General features: G+C 44.5%; 1 protein-coding gene across 7 annotated transcripts in view; it reads right to left on the bottom strand.

Annotated features, from left to right (window-relative positions):
* Positions 1-20138, bottom strand: part of Asap2 (ArfGAP with SH3 domain, ankyrin repeat and PH domain 2) — a 154277-nt gene that overhangs the window by 117456 nt on the left and 16683 nt on the right. Inside the window, exon 1 of one of the 7 annotated variants that reach the window (XM_074049133.1) lies at positions 6457-6768. The exons of the other annotated variants lie outside the window; for them this stretch is intronic. Within the exon in view, the coding sequence (XP_073905234.1) occupies positions 6457-6474 (18 nt within the window). The 5' untranslated portion in view covers positions 6475-6768. Of the gene's footprint in view, positions 1-6456; positions 6769-20138 lie in introns of those variants that run through there. 7 annotated transcript variants of the gene reach the window in all.

The raw sequence follows: 20138 nt of genomic DNA, 5'->3' as shown, positions 1-20138 counted from the left end.
TGATGAAAGGTCCAGGGCCCCAATCCCTGTCAAGTGTCCCATCTCCAAGGCATGCATGGCACCTGCCATGCTGGAAGAGCCCCAAGAGCTCTAGAAACAACAGTGCAATGATCCTGCTCCAATGCCATGTCCTTTCTCTGGTGTCTGGAACAAAGTCTGTGGTCAAATACCCTAGCTGAACTAGTAATGACTACCATGTGTAACCACTGTCACACACCTAACAGTTTACAGAATTTTACTTTTAAAACATTACATGCCCACTCTGTGCCAGGCTATAGATTAGATGCTAAAAACAATGAAGGCAGCATTTGTGACCCAAGGAGATCATGTGCATTTTGTTTGTTTGTTTTTTGGGGTTTTTTTTTTGCCTCATAATAAACCTGCAAGGTAGTCATGTAGGTATTAGTCCTCTCATTTTCAGAGGTTGAAAACAAGGCTCAAGAGAGTAAGCAAATTTTCAAAATAGGAAAAATGATACCGATAGGAAGAGATGTAAACCGAGATTGGACCCCAATCCTGCTGAACGGTCTTCCACTCCAGTGTGTAGCCTTCTGATGGGTCAGAGATGTCAACCTGATGCTCCTACATCCTTCTCATGAGTCCTCAGCAGGACTAGCCCAAAACAAAAGCCTAAAAACTCAGCAGTGTGTTTGCAGGTTGATCCCTCTGACCATGCCCCACAGGTGTCCTCAAGAGGTCCCCCCTTCCCAGAAGTGGCAGTTTGTCCAGAGCTACTTGGCCAGTCTAGGAACGCCTGTCTGCACAGGGAAACTAGCCAGGTGCTGGCAATCACTGTGACCTTTCTGCCCTCCGCCCAGCACTTATGCTGCCCCACCCTGCTATGTCAGATATGCAGTCCATGTGACAGCCAACCTGTTATTTCCTTCCCAGGATTCATGCATGTCTTAACCTCAGCAAGATCCTTCCCATAGAATAATCATGGCAAACGACCAGGGAGTACTTGTGGCGGACTCAACCTTATGAATTCCCTCAAATTATTCTCCATCTGAGCATAAGATGAGCCCAAACGTATGGTTCAAGTTTATACTTGAAATGTATATATCTAATGTATGAAAACATTAGATACCACAGTCATCACAGAAATGGAAATCACTATTGGGGGAAGGCACTGAGGACAGAATAGGGCAGGCAGAGGGAGGTTAAGGGCAGGCCACAGACCTTGGTGTAAGACCAAGGTCATGCTAAGTTCACACCACACATGAGGGCGTCGGCGTAGAGTCATAAGACTGAGTGAGGCCTTGCAGCAAGAAGAACAAGGCATTAGGTCATTGATATTCCATCAAAGAAAGAAACCTCAATTAAGTAGGCCCCAAGAAACTAAGGGTCAGCCTGGTTCCACCACTAACCAGCAGTGTGGCCTTGGCCAAGGGACCACCTCTCAGCCCTTGCATAGGCCCATCCCAAAGCATGCAATCTGAGAATGGGTCTAGACTGAGAATTCTAGGAGTCTAAGATGTAATGGACAGGTGGAATTACAAATGTAATTGTATTACTATGTAATACAAATTATGTCCCTCTGGATTCAGGGGCAGAGAGAATTCTCTGTGACAGATGCACACGAGGGCTAGCCTCACTGCCACTCAACACTGGGCTCAAGGACAGGGTCTCTAACCAAAAAGAATGCACGATCTAATTGAAATATACAAACTACAATTCCAATGGCTAAGAAAACTTACCAAGTAGCTGACTGGCAGACATGAGTGGAAGTTACTGGCAGGGCAAACAGAAAGACATAGACAGGATTCCCACATCAGTGAGGCTGCATATCTGCTGCCAGTCAGCCTCATACCAGAGTCTCATCCTGCTGGCCCCAGGGAGGGGCAAAGATGAAGAAACTGAGGCTCAGAAGTCTAACTTTCACTGGGTCATCTAACAAGCAATGGCAGGAATAGACAAGATTCACACCCTGGACTGTGAGTCCAACCCCCCATGATATTTCCTCTATATTGTAAAATTTTTCCCTATACTTGAAATATGAAGAGCTCCACATTCATTAATTATCCAAGTGAAATGATGCCAAAATACCAGAGTTTTTTTGGAAAACCATCCTGGCCAGAAATCCCAGAGAAATCAATTTTGTATTTTATAGGTTTATTAAGTAGAGAATGCTAAATCTAATTCTGCCTCAATCCTCAGGCTTGATGCGCGCAACAAGGATTCTCACTCAGAAGGCTCACTGGCTTAGTCTCCATGTTAGTGTGATATGCAATGGCCTGCCCTGTGGTGCTCACCTTCTGTGCCACCTGCCACCTCTCACTGCTGTCAGCAGGGCCTCCTCCAGTCAGCACCCCTTCTCTACCTTTCATCTGGCAGAGAGTCCAGGGAAGCTGTGCTCAGGACTTTTCTGTTGACTTCCAGTTCCTGGATATGCTCCAGATGGCAGAGGCTGCTGAAAGTCTGACCTCTGGATAAGTGGAGCATAATTATGCCTAAGAGCCAGGAGGACAAATCATAAAGAGGTTATGGGGAAAGGGAAGACAGGCCCAAGAAGTGACAGTTTCCTGGATCCACCAAGCTTAGCACTAGATTTTAAACTCAAGAGACAAGAAATTTAGTATTAAAAAAGGCTATCTAATGACTGGTACTGTTAACATGTACAACAATTAAGAGCAACAGCTGCTCAATGCACTGAACACGCACTCTACACCTAGCACTGGCCTATGTCCACAACACTCTGCCATTTCATGAATGATTTAATATCATCCCCAAATTCAGAATGTGAAATCAGAGGACCAAAGGATCTTCTAAGTCCAAAGACACATGAGTTAGTAAGTAGCAGAGGTGGGATTTGAACCCTGGAATACAAATACCAGTGCTCCTTCCACTACAGCACACAGGGCATTTCTAACAGAAGCTGCCAGCAAATCCAGAGAAGCACTCTAATCCAAAAACTATGGTATGGGCAGAAAGCAGCACATGAGGTAATAAGGTCCCAAGGCCAATATCCTATTAGGCAGGCAAATTGCTAAGCTGATTTGCCTGGTGCAAATGAGGAGCATGGACCTTCTGAGACTCCCCAGGCATCTGGTGATTTGGAGCCATTCCAAGATGGCGGCCTCCCTGGCAAAGGGCAAGTCAGTCTCCTTAACTGAGGTGCAGAGAGTTCATTCTCATCAGGATTTCCAGCTCTGTACCCTAGTACCAGCCATGCAGCCTGCGCCGCAAAACTCATGAACAGACAGACTGTTGCTTGCCAGGAGAGCCTTCCCCACTAAAAACATCTCTGGACAATTTTCTTGTACATGCGGTAAGAAGCCTTTAACTTCTCAGGGAGAAGCGTCTCCCATTCTGAGGAGCCAAGGTAGTCTAAATGGCTTGGATGCAGATAAGGATCAAGGGCATGAAGGAGAGAAGAGCAAGAAAGGTGTATTACACTAAAGAAGACTGAACTGAAGCCATCTCACACTTCTTTTTATTCTGGACCCAGAATGAACCTTACATACAGCTGAATGATTAAAACTGCACACAGGCTCACCTGCTCAGAGTAGTTAAGGGTTATTGAAAAGTCACATCAAATCGCAAGCTGGTTAAACTCACCTACTTTAAATGTCTAGTATGACTTTGAAGAGACCTTACTGAAAATTCTGTCCATTTTTTTACTCAAAATAAGTAAGTTGCCCAAAATCAAGTCAAGGCCCCTGAACCAGATCTCTCTCCATCACAGGCCGCACCAACCTTCTGTCCAGTACTTCAGTAAACTGAAATAACTCCTCTGTCTGTTAATTCTTAAGGTTTTGATTATTCTATAATCAAATGAGGGCTCAAGTTTCTTGTAACTGGGCTCCAACCACCACCACAAGACATTTATTATGAACCAGGCACTGGTAAACTGAGGGCAAAGGAAACAAAGTCTCTTTCCTTGAGGAGAGTTACATGTTATTCCAGCAGAGACAGACCCACCAGGCAGAGGTGATCCATAGAAGAGAAAGCAGGGTCACAAGACCCACAGAGCAGGCATTTTGTGGGCTTTGTTCACTCACATAGCACCAGCACCCAGTAGATGCCTGCTGACTCAAAGGATGAATGAAAGTGCCTCTTGAGATGGGGAAGTCAGGAGGATAGGAGGTGACATTTAAGTAACACATGCAAAAAAAAAAAAAAAAAGAAAAGATTTGGAAACTAAGTGTAGGCCACAGAAAGCAACTGTCATCACTTTGAGAAATGACCAAAAATAAATACATGACTAATCTCTTAGGGTTTGTTTTCACAGACCGCTCCACACCCAGCACAGTGAATGGCCCGAGGAAACAGAGATAAGTCAACTGGGTTGTGCAGGCTGGCTCTGGGTCAGGGGTCCCAGTCCACCTCAGGTGTCTCCAGAGCTCACGGATAGCAACAACAGCCCCACACCACAGTCTCTATGGATCCAGAAAAACACTGTCCTAGACAAAGGTACAACCAGACTTCCCCAGACTGGAAGCTTGTACCTGGGAGGAGCTCGGCTCCCGGAATGCATAATCTGAATCCTATTGACAATATTATTACTCTCTTGTATGGACGCCCACCATGTACTACATACACCTTGCTATGTTGAGTCCTCCCCACTATCCTGCAGAGTGGACAGCAAAGGGATTAGCCCCAGACCACACCACCAAGAGGTAAAAGCATATCCAGGCTGTATGACTCAAGCTTTCACCTTTTATAAAGTTGTGGGAGTTCAATTAATGCTGGCTACATGCACCATCGTGTCACCCTGTAAAAACAGCAGTTTTTTCTCTGCAGAAAGGGTAAGTAACTAAATTATACCATTGCTTTTACAATGCTTTCTACAAGATCTAGTGAAAATGCTTTGCCTTCACACTACATATCCTTAGCATGCCATAAATAAACACTAAATTCACTGCCTACTCTTCTTATAAACACTCTGAGGGGTGCCTGATGAAGTGGCTCAGGGCAGTTGCTAGGGATTGCTGAGTGGCACAACCACAGTAAGAATCTAAGTGAGCGATTCTGTTCTTCAACCCCACAAACACCAAGACTGCTGAGGCTTCTTGAAGGGCTTACAGTGAATGTTCCTCAACTCCATTTGGTATCTAGAGTCTGGGTCAAGTTCTTCTGTATCATAAACTCTGTGCTGGGAGCTGTGTGTGTCTTCTGGCTAAGAATTTCATTCAGGGATTTTACAGAGGCCCTTTTGCCTGTGAACATTAGCATCCACTTAGTTTCCCAAAGGCAAGCATTTAAACTTCATTCCAATCTTAATGGCTTGTTAAGGTAGTCATATGTAAAGGTCTGAAAATATTCTAATTCTTTTAATGATAAGTTTATATATAAAAGTAATTTTTCCAATTCCCCAAAGAAAACTTGATATGTATGCTTATAAAAACTAACACATGCACATTCTCACTCCCCCACCCACCCATCCACACACACACACACACACACACACACTACTTCTCATTTGGGGAAAGGACAAAATTTGCTGACCATGTAACCTCACTATTTCCTAATTACTTCTAGCTGTCCCTCACAACTAGACTGTGAGCCCTAGAAGGCAGAGATTCTGAATTCTCAGCAACTCATGTCATAAACAAATTGTGTGTGATGAATAAACAAATGAATGAACCAACAAGGGAATGAATGGACGCACACCAGAGTGACCCACTTATGTGCTGATTTTGCCTCAACTCAATCCAAGCAAAAACAAAATAAGCTTCAGTGGAAGCGCTAGCTCACTCTCCAGTCTCCACCTTCTTGCAAAAAACATTTATTTCTTTGATCTTCCACCAACCTAGATCTGGGAAGTATTTTAATTAAACTCATCTGCATGGCATACAGCAAGCAGATGCTTTTAAATAAAATATCATTTTAACAGTTACTTCTCTGATTCAGTCACACTTTCCATCTAAGCTCCTAAACCAACAGTGATTATAATCTGTGGACAAAAATGTTCATTACCAAAAACTCCAAGGTTCACCAGGGCAAAGCATTCCTATTCTTGGAAACTGAAGTAAAAGGCTTTGCTAATCCTTGCCTTCTCTCAGTAAAACCTAATGCCACCATTCAGGGTAATACAAAATAAAGCAAGCACACAAAGCTACTTATGCCTCTTTTTTATGAATACAATTTTGTGCTTTGTTTGTTATGCATCTCTGTTACAGTCAAGCAGGAGCTAAGACACAGCAAGCTTTCATGCTTATGGAATAGCCTCTCCTGGCAATCATCACACAATCAAAACCAATTTCCCTAGCAGAGGGCAATGCTTCTGCAGAGAGGAAGCATTACCTCCATATAGGAAGAAGAAAAAGTTGGAGCAACAGAAGAAACAGAAAAGGTGGCAAAATGTTGACCAGCTGAAGATTCTCTCCTTGAGTCTATCCTGTATTAAAAGGAGCCATGGGCTTTCAAAAGGATCATACCTCTAACAGGGACCTATATGGCTGCCAGCTATTTTCCCCTACAGCTTTGGAACAGACTCAAAGAACAGATTCACACCATTCCAACACAAGGCATTCATGCCGGCCAGGCTGAAGGCACATCAAGTGCATATCACCATCCAGCTGGACCTCCTGACACAGGATGCTGGTTTCTTCATGGTTTGCAGCACCCAGTTTCCCAAGGTGTAACCCTAGAAGCAAATCACCAGAGGTTACTGTAAGCCTTAGTGCATCATTCAACAAACAGTCCCCAAACACAACCAGTGTGCTAACCTTGGGCAAGGCACTGGGAGAGCAGCTGACAGGTGTAGCAAGGGACTGAACCTGCACTTCCCGTGGTGCAGGACAGAACTAGCTCTGTAAACCACAGTATACTCCTAGAAGATCGTGGTCCAAAGAACATGTACCCAGCACAGAACACAGACCTCCAGTCGTACTTCCAAGACAGGACACCAACACACTGGTCTCCTATGAAACACACATCAGTTCCTCCTGAGGAACCAGAGCTTAGAGAGGCTAACCACCTTGTCAGAAGTTCAGAGGTACTGAATAGTAGAATCAGGTTTGAAATTCGTAAGTATCCGTCCAGTGAAAAAGTCCTTTACCTCCCCTTCCCTAAACAAACGATGTGGATCATGGTACCCTCTGCCTGCCAGGTCCTCAGCCTTCTTTGTATCTGTTGGACTCATGCTTTGAGGCCCAGATCACAACTGCCATTCCTCTCCTTCTCCTACCTTCCCTGATTTAGCAAAATGTCTGTAATACACTTAACTCCTTAGTAAATATTGCTGAGTTGAGAATATACATGTCTGCAATAGGAAAGCTATATTTTTTCCAGAGGTATGAGCATTAACTTACATCAATTAACTTTATTTTCATGTAGGTATGAAATATTCAACTCCAACTCTGTATAAGGAACTAAGAATGGCACCATCGCTTAGCAGGCAAAGAAGTAACAGGACAATGACTTACCAGAAACCTCTCAAAGAAAACATGTATCACAGTTCAACTATAAAATTCTGCAACACCCTTTCTTGGCTTAATATCTATAAAATTCTTCCCGGACATAGCTGAATTAAGCTGTTCCTAAAAGGTAGCCCTGTAAGCTCCTAATATTTCACTTTACAATACGACTTTGCTCTTATTCTGATATTTAAACAAGTCTGTGAAGACCAACTGTGAAATTCTTGACTGCATTGTTCTAGGAAATTATCTAGTTTTTCCATCCTTACTCAATTCCTTTCCAAAAACCACCCAATAGTAAGTAGCACAACAAAGAAAAGAACTTGACTTCTTGGCAACAGGAGACCTACTTCACTCCGGCTCTGAGGCCTTGGGAAAGTTATTTAGCCTCTATTAGTAACTTCTACAAAAATGAGAATGCTGCCATTGAAAAGTTTTGGTGCCATTTAGATGAGTCAAAATGGTTGGCATATAAATGGTGCTCAGTTAACATAAAGGGAAATGGAATTTGCTTCTCTTATCTTCCAAGAAACAGGACCTCAATTTCCTCATTTGTAAAATAAAGGAAATGCTACCTACACCCTTAGGTTGTGATGAGAATTAGTCATGTTAGACCAATGTCTGGCATACAGTAAAGGCTACATAAGGTTGGTTATTATTCTCATTCTCTCTCTCTCTCTCTCTCTCTCTCTCTCACACACACACACACACACACACACACACACACACAGCTTTGCTTTATCCAAAATGTGTGTAAAATGTTATAATTAAACAGATCAGACCGGAGGAGTGAATACTCCCACAGAGTAGCTGCTGTCAATACCTCTGAACATACTATATACCCAAAGGGAAGACCAGCAAGTCCCCAGATCCCAATGTGATGACACAAAATCAGTGCTTACCCTACACAGAAGGCTTCCACAGCAAAGAGGAGTTGCAGCCTTAGAAATGTAATGTAATTTCACCACACTAACAAGCTAAAAAGGAAAAAACATACGGTCATCTCAGCCAGAACAGAAAAAGCATCTGACAAAATTAAACACCCATTCATGACAAAAACTCAGCCAACCAGCAGTGGAAAGGGACCTGCTGAAGGGCAGCCACAAAGCCCCACACAGCTAAGGCAGGCCAGCAGTAAAATACTAGGCAGAGACACTGCCTTCTCCACACTGCCCAAGGCGCTACACCAGGTTCCAGGGACAGTTAGACAAAAAGAAAAGGAAAACAGACTGGGAAGAAAGGAGTCAAACTTGGTGTCTGGAGAAGACCTGACTGTCTATGTGAAAAATGCTAAGCAATCTACAAAACGCTACAGAAACCACCTCCAACTCAGACAGGCAGGAGGGACCCATTTAAGGCCACATAAATGTTGTATATTCTAACTGTGGTGGAGATTACATGATTATACATTTCTCTGAGCTCACTGAAGAGCACTCTGAAATGGTGAATTTTACCATATATAAATTACACCATATTAAGGCAGACTAAGAAAGGAAACAAACACCTAACAAATGTCTCAATTGGCAGGCTGCAGCCCAGCCACCATCCTCACCATGCAATGCAACAGAGGCTGTGGGTTCCCCATCCTGAAGAGAGACCTGTAGATCAGACAAGGTCCTCAGGAAAGACATTTAAATAATACAAGGGGTGAAACAGCTTCCATGCTGCTGGATAACCATGGTGAGGACTCCACACAGGCTGACAAGATCATGTTTTATAAAATATATGTGGCTACAGGACATGTGTTTACAAAAACCTAGTGTCAGAACTGAATACTAAGGGGTTCCCCAAAGTCTAGCTTTCTAGTATTATAGATGAGGAAACTGAGGCTCCAGAAGGAGAAAGTAACTTTCCCAAGAGAACATACAAATTTCTACCAAAGACCAGGAGATGAGGCATTAAAAATGAAACAAATACAAAGCAGTTTATCATTTGAATTTACAATTTATATGGATAATCAATAAACTGGCTGGGCACCAGTGGCTCACACCTATAATCCTAGCTACTAAGGAGGCAGAGATCAAGAGGATCAAGGTTCAAAGCCAGCCTGGGCAAACAGTTCTCAAGTGCTTATCTCGGAAAAAACCCATCACAAAAAAAGGGCTGGTGGACTGGCTCAAGGTGAAGGCCCTGAGTTCAAGCCCCAGCACTGCAAAAAATAAATAAACAAACAAACAAATTGACCCAGGTGAAAGACTGGAAGTAGCCTACCAGGATCAGTACTAAAAGTGCTGGAACCTCTTCCAACCCCAATAAAGCATTGGTTTCTCCACACTGACCACCTCCTACTGTATAAACCCAGGAGACATGCCTGCCCAAAGAACTGCACACATGGAACCTCAGATCAGACCCAGAATGCCCTCACCTTTACAGCATTACCACGCCTACCACTTCTACTTTGGAACAGGTACAAGATGCTTCCTGTACATGGAGAGATGGAGCATCTCACTGGCCTTTCTCAAGACAACTGATCTGCCAATCAAAGGGAAAAAACTGACAGCCTAGGTCTGAAATGTAAGGGGCCAAACCCAACATTCAGACCAGCCCCTCTCCTTTCTTTTCTTTCTCCTGGGGCTCAGAGTCTAGTTTTCCAATCTGAGAGACTCTAGCCTCCAGCTGAGAAACCAAGTGGATGCTCCCTAGATCCCAGAAGGTGAACATCATCTTGCCAAAGGTATCAAGTGTGTTCTCACCTAAAACGGACAACATAAATCAGAAATGGACTAATTCAGCTTCAAGTGTTGAGGTCCTGCTCAAAGTTTTCCATTTCACTGACTCAAAAAGCAATATTAAGCGTCAAAGAATGTACAAAACAGGTAGTTTTTTCTTTTCTTTCATTTCAAACCAGAAAGAGGTGTTTTCTGGATCTCTGCCCCTTCCTCAGCTTCCTGTCCCTTCTGCCTGTTGCTCTGTGTTGTTCCTACCTCCCACCCCTCTCTTACCAATGCCTCTGCTGGCCTCTGCCTGGTCAGCCTTCCTGTCTCCCCACCCCAGTCCTGCTGCATCTACACCAGCTCAGAATGATTATTCTGACACTCAGATCTTGCCCTGTCCCATTCACTCCAAGCTCTCCATGGCCCCCATTCCCAATGGAATAAAGTTTAAGCTCATCAGCTTAAGAAATAAGCCAGAAGTAGTTAACACACCCTCAGAAGAAAAACTTTTCCTCTGACACAGGAAAGGTAAGAGACAAAGAAGAACAAGAAAGAAAAAAAATTGAATTTTTAACCATGATAACAATAACGTATACACCCAAATTTTAAAGGCAGGGGATTAAAAAAAAGAAAAAGAAAAACACATGGTATATGTCTCTCATACACACATCCCTATGCATATATACATGATAAGGATACAGTTGCTTTTAATTTTTTTAAATTCTACCAACTGTTAAATTCCCTTTAGCTCTCCAATAAAAAGCCCTCCTACTTAATAAAAGTTGAGTTAAGAATTTTTTTAAGATAATAACTAGAAAAGCGAATTAATTCAAGCTTTTTGTATCAAGTACTAAGGGAATTTTAGTTTGTTAATCTTCAAACATAAAAGATATCAAAATATACCCTCAAGAAGAGTACATTAGACATTAGGCTCAGGACAAGGTTAAAGGACACAAATAAGTAATCAGGCAAAGTTGAGAACGTGTGAGAAGTCAGCATTTTAATTCAATCCTGTGAAGACCAGAATGGACTTAATGCAACTCAGTGACCTGAAATCACAAGCTGCTCTCAAGGCACCTGAAAATTAAAATGTCAAACTCATCTTCATCCTATTCAACTTTTAGAAGATACTCAGGCCTCCCAAGACCCTCTACTTTCTCCCTCCACCAGGGAACTGGAGCCCATGAGCAGTTAAGGTACAGAAGACACCCCTTACACCCTAAACCCATCCTCCTGGCCCAGGGTTTCTCCACCTAGGGCAGGCTCATTCTTTGGCAGAGACATTCCTGTGTACTGCAGTGTGTTTATTAAGCAGCATCTCAAATGCCAGTAGCACTCCTTACCCTTGCCATGACCATCAAACATGTCTCCAGATCTTGCCAGAAGTCCCTCAGAGGCCCACCTGCCCAGGTGAGAAACTCTGTTCTTGCCTAATCCCACCGCCCTCACCATCTATGGGAAGGTATACCAGCCTCATCCTCCATCCAATTTCTACCAGTACCACTCCCATGGCACCCTTGGGTTCACAGCCTGGCTGTTTCTTTAATGTCCTCGTCACAACCTGTCAGGCCCCAGTGCCCACGCTGCCACTCAGACCAGTCCACACTATGGCAGTTGGCCACTCCTACTGGCACCTACCACTGTCTATGATCCACCTCCAGCTTCCCTCCCTTTCTGTTTCTTGACTGCTTGCTCTACATCTTAACACAGGAGAATTCAATCAGCCTGCCAAGGGCCTGGGGCCATACAAAAGACAAGCTCTTACTACATGAATTAAACACCCAGTCCCAGCAAACAGCAACATTCTAATTCCATGAAAGTGAACTAATAGCAAGCCACAGGCAAAATCAGAGCCATCCAAAGAGAAGGACCAGCACTGCACCCTTCGTGTGTGTTATGTCTGCTTTTCATAATGGAGGCTCTGCATGTACCTCTGTCCAGGGGCACCTGACCCGTCTGTCAATGTCACCCTGGTATCTGCCCAAAAACAGGCCATCTGTATGAGTCCACTGGTCCTCTTACCCGACCAGGTTCAAACTCCAGACCTCATCCCTAATCTAACTCATTCTATCATTAGTCATTCTAGCCAAACACAGATCTCTGCCTACAACCCAAGAGGAAAATTCCAAGAGGCACGTGTCAGGTCGAGGTTGTGGACTGCATCTGAAGACAAGCAGCTCGTCTGGAGCTTCAGAGAAGGCAGGGAAGGCAGGAAAGCAGACCCATCTCCCGCCTGCACCGCTTATCACTGGCAGTCAACTTGCCTCTTTCTGAAATTCCTCTCAACACTTCCCCAAACAGGATGTGTTCGATCAGTGAGTCATGAAAAATAAGGTATTTCTAGAAATCCACTGGAAGGAAGGTGTGGGAGAGAATTTCTAAAGAGAGAGAACAAAAAGACAATATGGAAAGTTAATCAAGAATTCACAGGACCGGAAGCGGGCCACTGGCTGGGCCTCGCAATGGGCCCTATCTATAATGGCTAACCAGCCTGTATGCCAGACCTCCACCTGCCCAACTCAACAGTCCATTTACCTGGTCCCTGACAAATTTACCTCTCTGCACCTTGGCTCTCCCAACTTGTTCAGTCAAACCCTGGGCTTATAACTGAGGGCAGCCCAACTTCTGGATCTATGCCATGGTGTAGACAGTTCAGTTCCCAGATATTTTGTCAATCCCCTCCTACCTCTAGTAGGATAGCTTCCCAGATGCCCCAGCAGCAGAGATCACACCCTGCTCCTAACTCCTCCTCGTTCTCACTAGTGCCCCTGGAAGGCCTTGTATCTCCCTCTACCAGACAGCAATGGCAGCTACAGGGCACCCTCCTCACTACATGATAGGGCCTAGGCAGCTGCTCTCTGGGTTTCTCACTGAATTCTCACACCAATCCTAACTCTAGGCAGCCTGGTTATTAGTGTCTTCCATTGTGCAGACAGGAAGCTCCAACGCAGAGAACTGAGAGGTGTTACTGATAGTGTCAAGATGAAGTGGGAACCCAAGACTGCCTAGGACTGGGATTCTGGCTTTGCACCTTCCCTCAGTGATCTGTCTCATTCCCTCTCCTCTAAACACAAGTGCAATGACAGTACCTATTCATAGGGCTGCTGTAAGGATTAAATGCAGTTAACATTTGTTGAGCACTTAGTGCTTTGCATACCAACATGCCATATAAATGTTTGTTAAATAAGTAAATTAGGATGTTTGCCCAGGGCCACATCAGCATCATCAGCTGGTGAAGCCAGTGTCTGAGCCCAGATCCAGCTGGCTTCAAGGCAGATAGATGCTCTAATCACTCCCCAGGCTAAGGCAGAACAAAGCTCCACAAGAAATGGGCCATTCTTATCCATCTCTGCACTTTCTGCAAAGCATGTTGGTCCCAGCCCACCATACAGATCTTACAAATGTTACTAACAAGTGAAATCTAAAGAATTTATAAAAAGCTGTCTCCAAAAAGAAATTATAAACACTAAAGATTTACTGGGGCCTACAAAGAAAAAGGCACAAAGAGCATAAAAGCTCTCATTAAGGTAACCCTATAATCTTTAGAGAACTTAACACTGACAAATAATTCCCATGAGACAATACCATGAATGGGAAACAGGGTGCAGATCAGGTAATTTTCATGACTCCTCAACTCCATCCCTATCTGATAGACTCTTCAAAGCCCTGACATAACACCAGCCTCCATTATAACTGTCACAAGGACGTCGATCACTATCACCAAAGTCACTTACCAGCGTTAACTTCCCAACCTTTCTGGACAATAATTGGGTGAATCAGACCGTTTCAAAGCCATATCTCTGAATCTCTCTCATGCAGAAATGCTTTGATCCCACGGAGTAAAAGAAGTAAGGAGCACAGACTGGCAGCCTTCCCTCTTCCTAATGGGCAGAAATTTACAGATACAAAGACTCCATGGAGCCCTGCTGGTGATGGTGGGAAATAAAACTGCATCTGGGAATATATCTAACCTAGGATTCCTTCCTCCAGAGGGCCAAGATCATCTCTCTGCACAGGATGACTCTAAGTCATTCAAACACATTCTTACTTTTTGAGGGATTTACTAACTCACCTTTCAAACCAATACCCTTTATGAACCAAGTCTCTATGTCCAGAAAACAAGCTTTCAAAAAACCAATAATACCACAACTGCCAGGAATGCAGTATTTCACTCCCTGCAATCTAAGTGATATTTGCAGTTCTATGTATTCGCAAACATTGCTTAAGCATGGGTGATGTGCCAGGCACAATTCAGGCTGCTGAGGATGCATTGTTAAACCACACAGATCTCTGCCCCCATGCAGCTTATGATCTAATAGAGGAGACAGAAAATAAAACTGTGGTACAGTTTGCCTAGGATGTACAAGACCCTAGATTCAATCCTCAGCAACACAAAAAGTTTTATATACATACAAAACTTGGGGGGATGCCTATAGATAGTGGAGGGATGGCTATATCTATCTATCTATATAAATATGTATATATAATGTATGTATATGTATGACATACATTTATATATGTTTAATACATTTTACATTTATATACAGTTATATATTTATATATAACATAATAGTAAATTATGTTAATACAGCTATATATTAAATATGTAATTATATTATCATATATCATATAATTATATAGTAATATGTAATTATAAGTTGTAATAATTTATACAATATACAAATATCTCACATATTTTATATTATGTATAGTAACTATATAATATAGTTATAGCTATTATATTATCTAGACTATATGTGCATATACACAAATGTATGTTACACATGTACAGAGGCATGTATGTTATACAATGATTTTTAATGCATATAATACTCTAATGCGTTCTCTATTTATATGTAACATACATATGTTTTATATAAATAGAAAACAAGGTACCACACGATGACATATGCAGTGGGAGAAGGCAGGGACAGGGAGCCAGGCTGTCAGTGAAAGAGAAATGGGGCAGAATCAGGCAAATGACCAGAAGAAAAAAAGATGGTTCCAGTCAGAAGGAAGGAGCTTAGGGAAAATAGGGGCCAGATTACACAGGGCTGTGGCCAGAGTCCGGTCATTACCCAAAAGGTCAGGAGGCCACCAATGAATGTTAAGGGTCAAATCTTTGACTGTGGTAGAGATTACCTGGCTCATAAATGACAGAGGGGGAACTGAGCCACAGGAAGAGAAAAAAACGGACCACGCCAAGAGAGATTAAAGCAGCAGAATAATCTGTAGGAGGAAAGAAGCAACTGAAAAAGTGCTAATTCCTAATGCTAAGATGGGGCTGAGGCAGCCCCCTTATTCTTACCTGCTACAGGAGAGAAGAGCAAATCCTTAATGGTGACAAGGGAGAGGCTGAAGTGAGGAGAGTCTCCACCAGGAGGGGAAGGTGGGAATGAAGCATGGGGACAGACACCGGGGACACCCAAAGGCCAATCACTTTGTCAACAAGCAAGAGCAGAGTCTCTGACTATGTGTCCAGAGAACAAGTACCAAGATCTGAACAGGGGACTAGGCAGAGACCAACCTCAGAAGGTTGTAAGCTATGTGACACTGACAATGACAATTTCCCGGCATTTTACTAAGAACGTAGCAGGTACCGTGTCCTGACACAAACCCAAGACTGTTCAAAGCTCATGCTGTCACCACCACATCAGACGCTCATTAAAACTGGGGCTCAAAGTGAAAAGCAACCTAACTATAAGTTCTAGAGCAGGTTCCTCTTGACCAAGATCAAGGGAAGAAAGCAGAGCCTAAAATCCCAGTGATGAGACAAAGGAAACCATCACCTGCTCCCCGGAAGTGACAAGGTCCTGGCTGGGGGGGGGGGTGTAGTAGGAGGGTGATTCTTCCAGCAGACAGAAATGCCAAACCACTGCCTCTCCCTCCCTCACATCCTGCAGGAAGGAAGAGGAAACTCCTCTTGCCCAGCCTGGCACAAGAAGAAAAAGGAAGGAAGTGGCTCAGGGAAAGTGATCAACTCAGAACCACAGTACAGCTAAGTGACCTCGCCATCTCCCCGCCAGAAAGGGTCGGGGGTTTGTACTGCCAGGAGGCAAGGTGTTGGCCCATGCCCCACCATGGAGCCAGCCAAAGACCTCCCTCAAACACCACAGGTGCCAGGCCACACCATAAGCCCTGGCCAATGTTCTGGGATGGTTAGCACCAGCTAACTTTGCTGCTGCTGCCTACGCTGCTGTCCTCGTCAGGGTCCTGGGATTAGAAATGCAGGCATTTTCCTGACAACCTTCTCTCCAGAAGGAAAAACACTTCCTTTCCTCCCCCATATCTGCAGGTAGCTCAGGAGTGCAGCACTGTATTTAGCATCTCTCTTCTCAGTGGTGGAGCCCAGCTCCATGTGCAGGAGCTGCTCTCCCTCCCTGCCGCCACCCCTCCCTCAGCAAGCTAAGTCTCCCTGCACTTTCAATACAGCTGTGTGTCTGCCCTCTAGGGAGACAAGCACAGCAGGTTTTCCTGCAGGTTCCAGAGCCCTTCAAGGCCCTGGGCTCTGCCCGCAGTTCCTGGCAGAACTCTGCATAATAAACGTGCCAGCCAAGGTCAGCAACCTGCCCAAGATCTCATCACTGGTCTTCTGTCAGACCCCTAGCAAAGGATCCCTGTTCACTCCTGCAGGTTGTTATGATTGATTTCTTGTTGTCATAGCAACTGCCTCTGTAATCGTTTGCTTGCGTCTGTTTACTCTGAAACCGTGAACTCACAGAAATTCAGGACTTTATTCACATTAGTAAATGTTCTCGTGCCTGAAGAGGACAAGCAGACCTTCAATGAAGGATGGAGAAACAAACACAGAATTTCCTTCTTGCAGAAATCACGATACAGTTCTCAGCCAGAACCTTCCTTATCTTTTAGAGCAAGGCTAGAACACTTCCTCTCACCCCTCCCCCCACACAGATACTCATTTCTTCCCAGCCACAGACCTGCAGAAGTGGCCACCATTACAGGCCCCAACACCTACCTCCTAGCCTATAGGTAAACATGGATACACATACCTCCAGAACTCTACAAGCCCTGGCATTTTCCAAGCAACCTGCCCTTCCTCCCTTGGGTTCAGGTACCTTGTCCCCCTCCTAGAAGGCTCCATGGTAGCCTTCGGCTGTCATTTACTCCATTACACTGCACAAGCCCTCCAGCAGTTTGTGTGCAGGCTGGGTCAAGCTGCCTAATGTCCACTTGTCCTTCCTGGTTGAACACAGCTTCACACTCCTGCAGGAGAGCAGTCATTTCCAAGCCAGCCACACTGCTCCACACCCAGCCAGCAGCATACAAAGGAGGCTGCTTACATCTTCTATCTGCTTTGACCTGCCCCATGCCCAGCTCAGCAAGCAGTGCTCAGGTTGCTCATCAACAGACAGGAGAGACCCCTTTGCCCAGGCCCAGTGAGGTTCAGAAGGTGCAGGCAAAAGAGGTGGGGCTAGCACTCACTAGCTAGTGATGGCTGCTTGAGCACTGTCTGACCCAGTGGCCAATGTCTCCACAGCAAGAACAAAGCACATCCAGGAAGCCACACAGGCTGCATGGGTACTCTCCAGCACACACCAGCTCCTCCACAACCAACTCTTCTGTCTCAGAGTCATCTTGGTTTTCTGTCTCTAAATGTTAAGATAAGGGGAATGCACAGTTATGAAAAAGAGAACATTACTTTCCTCCCAAATGATTCCCTTCCTCTTTTAACACCCTCACTCATACCCATCTTCTCTGTCCCCTCAATGGGTTCCTACATGGAAAACCAATGCATTGGTGAGATCTGCAGTACTCACCCAGAAGATCCAAGTCCTTGTCCTCTGGTGTTGTAACCCCAAGAGGCTGAGAATATCACAGCAGGAGCTAGGACTCTTAGTGCACCTCACTACTGTAATGGTAAAACTAAACTCTCAGTTTATTACATTACCTAGGAAGATAATGGTGCATGATTTCATTGTCAACTGAGCAGCATAAATTTGTGTATATTAAATATCAATGGAAATAATTTGCATTTGGGTGTCAGGTCACATACACATCCTGTTGTCCCTGAGAATCTGAGAAGTTCAATGTTCCACTGGTACCATCATTTCTCACCCAGGTGACAGCCAGAATGAAAGAGGCCAATCATTTGTACTCACAGATGGAGTATGCTCAGGAAGAAGGGTGCCTTTCACCCTGTGCAGCACAAACACCTCATCTATCATGAGGCACTCCTGCTGCGACCACCCAATCCCCTCACCAAAGAGGGACCAGAGACCAAGTATCAAACATAGCAACCAGAGGAATGAGAAGAAAAAAACCCAGCAAATACAACTATATAGTCAAAGATTCCCTAAGTCCCTTTCTCTTCTCAAGGATAACACCAAGTGAGTGGGCAGGAAGCAAAAACAGAAATATGCACTGAAGCTAGAGTACTCACTACGACAGATGACATGAACATATCGTTAACACTGAGGGAAGATGTAAGTTTTTCAAAAGGATGTTCTATTCCCATGAGAAATATTCAAGATTATGACTTCTCCAGATATGGCTATCAAACACATGCCATGGATTATGTCTTACAAAAAAATTTAGGACTTCATAAACTTTATATTAAGAGATTTGCTCCACAGCATTTAAAGTGTAATTACCCCTTGTGCACACTGCTGTACTTTCCAATCGCTGCTATTATTTGGTTATTATGAATAAGCAGCACCTTCTTCCAGAACAGCTAATACCACTGGTATTAACAGTAACCAGTACTACTAACTCTTTTCTGACATAACGTGTGAAATATTTCTCCATTATGTCTTCTTTCCAGTCATTTCCAAAGACAGTAACACAAAACAAACAAGACACACAAAAAAATATGAAATCCCTTTTCAAATAAGAGACTAGACCAAGAAATTTGTAAGCACAGAGAATCCAGACACACACACTCAGTAACACCGTGCCCACACCTTTTTAAAAAAACTCTATAAAATGGTTCCTGAGCGCCTCCCAAATACTCAGCTGGTCCTGAGAAAACAGAAAGACCATTCACTAGGCAAGAGCTTTCAGATCCTGGTTCAAGTCTCAGGGCCACCACTGACTGCTCTATTACTTTCATGAAGCACTAAGCCCTGGAGGCTTTTCTTGGCTGTAAAATGTACACGAGGCCTGTTTTACCCAAATAGTGCTCTGAAAAGAGATGTATAAGAAAAAATAAGAAGCTTATTAAAAAAAGAAAAGAAGAATGAGTTCCTGCTCTCAGGAATTTGCAGCTGGGTTCAGGAAATATGAACACAAAGACAGGAAGCAAGGCCCCTGTGTGAACAGTACATTGCTGTTCTGTAGGGGGTTCACCACTGAACGACTTCCAGGAAGAGCCGGCAACACTCACGTGTGGGATGCTGCAGGTCACACGGGCTGATGGGTATAGCAGAGGCCATGCAGGACATGGCAATATGGAGGCTGGTGGTGAGCCGTAAAAACCTCTCAGGCACAGCAGGGCTGGGAATGCTGAGAGGCAAAGGAGAGGATTCCTGTTCACTGGAGGGGTGGTCCAAACAGCTGCTCCCCTCACCTGCTGGCTGGGTAACTCCTCAGCTCAGCTAACCATTGCTCTGTTCCAGCTCCCCCAGGCACACCTGTAAGGGGCACACTGATGCCCCAACATGCAGGAGGTGGGGCTGGCTCCTTCCCAAGATGCCTGGAAGTCTCTCTTCAACCTCTAGGCACTACTTGGCCCTGTGGGAACTGGAAGAGCGCACACTGGTGATGTCAGGCCAGGTCAGAGCCAACCATATGGACTACTGGCATTTCAGTGGGTAGGCAGCAGGTTGCTTTCCCAGGCTCCCTGTGACCTGTTCCATCACGGCTTCCACTCACACAGGGCCCTAGGGACAGGTTTTATGAGAGAGGATGGTCCCTGTGTAGCAGTCTGGGAGGGGCTTCAGGCAGGCGCCAGCATCCAGCCTGGCTGACTCCCCCTTTACTGTAATGCCAGGCTGCAGGCTGGACTTTCCAAAGTACATATTCCCAAGCTGGAAGGAGCCTCTGAAGTCACTGCTGAACAGCTGCAGATCAAAAACAGGCAAGTGGTATCTGAAGAAGAAAACCTGGAGAGAAGGGGCAGGTAGCCTCTGCTGCGTCCTACACAGTCTGAGGGAAGAGCCCTACT

The sequence above is a fragment of the Castor canadensis genome, chromosome 12, assembly GCF_047511655.1.
Source record: "Castor canadensis chromosome 12, mCasCan1.hap1v2, whole genome shotgun sequence".
In the NCBI taxonomy this organism is placed as follows: domain Eukaryota; kingdom Metazoa; phylum Chordata; class Mammalia; order Rodentia; family Castoridae; genus Castor; species Castor canadensis.
Note: the sequence above shows the minus strand (reverse complement) of the source record. Positions and strands in the feature narration are given on the sequence as shown.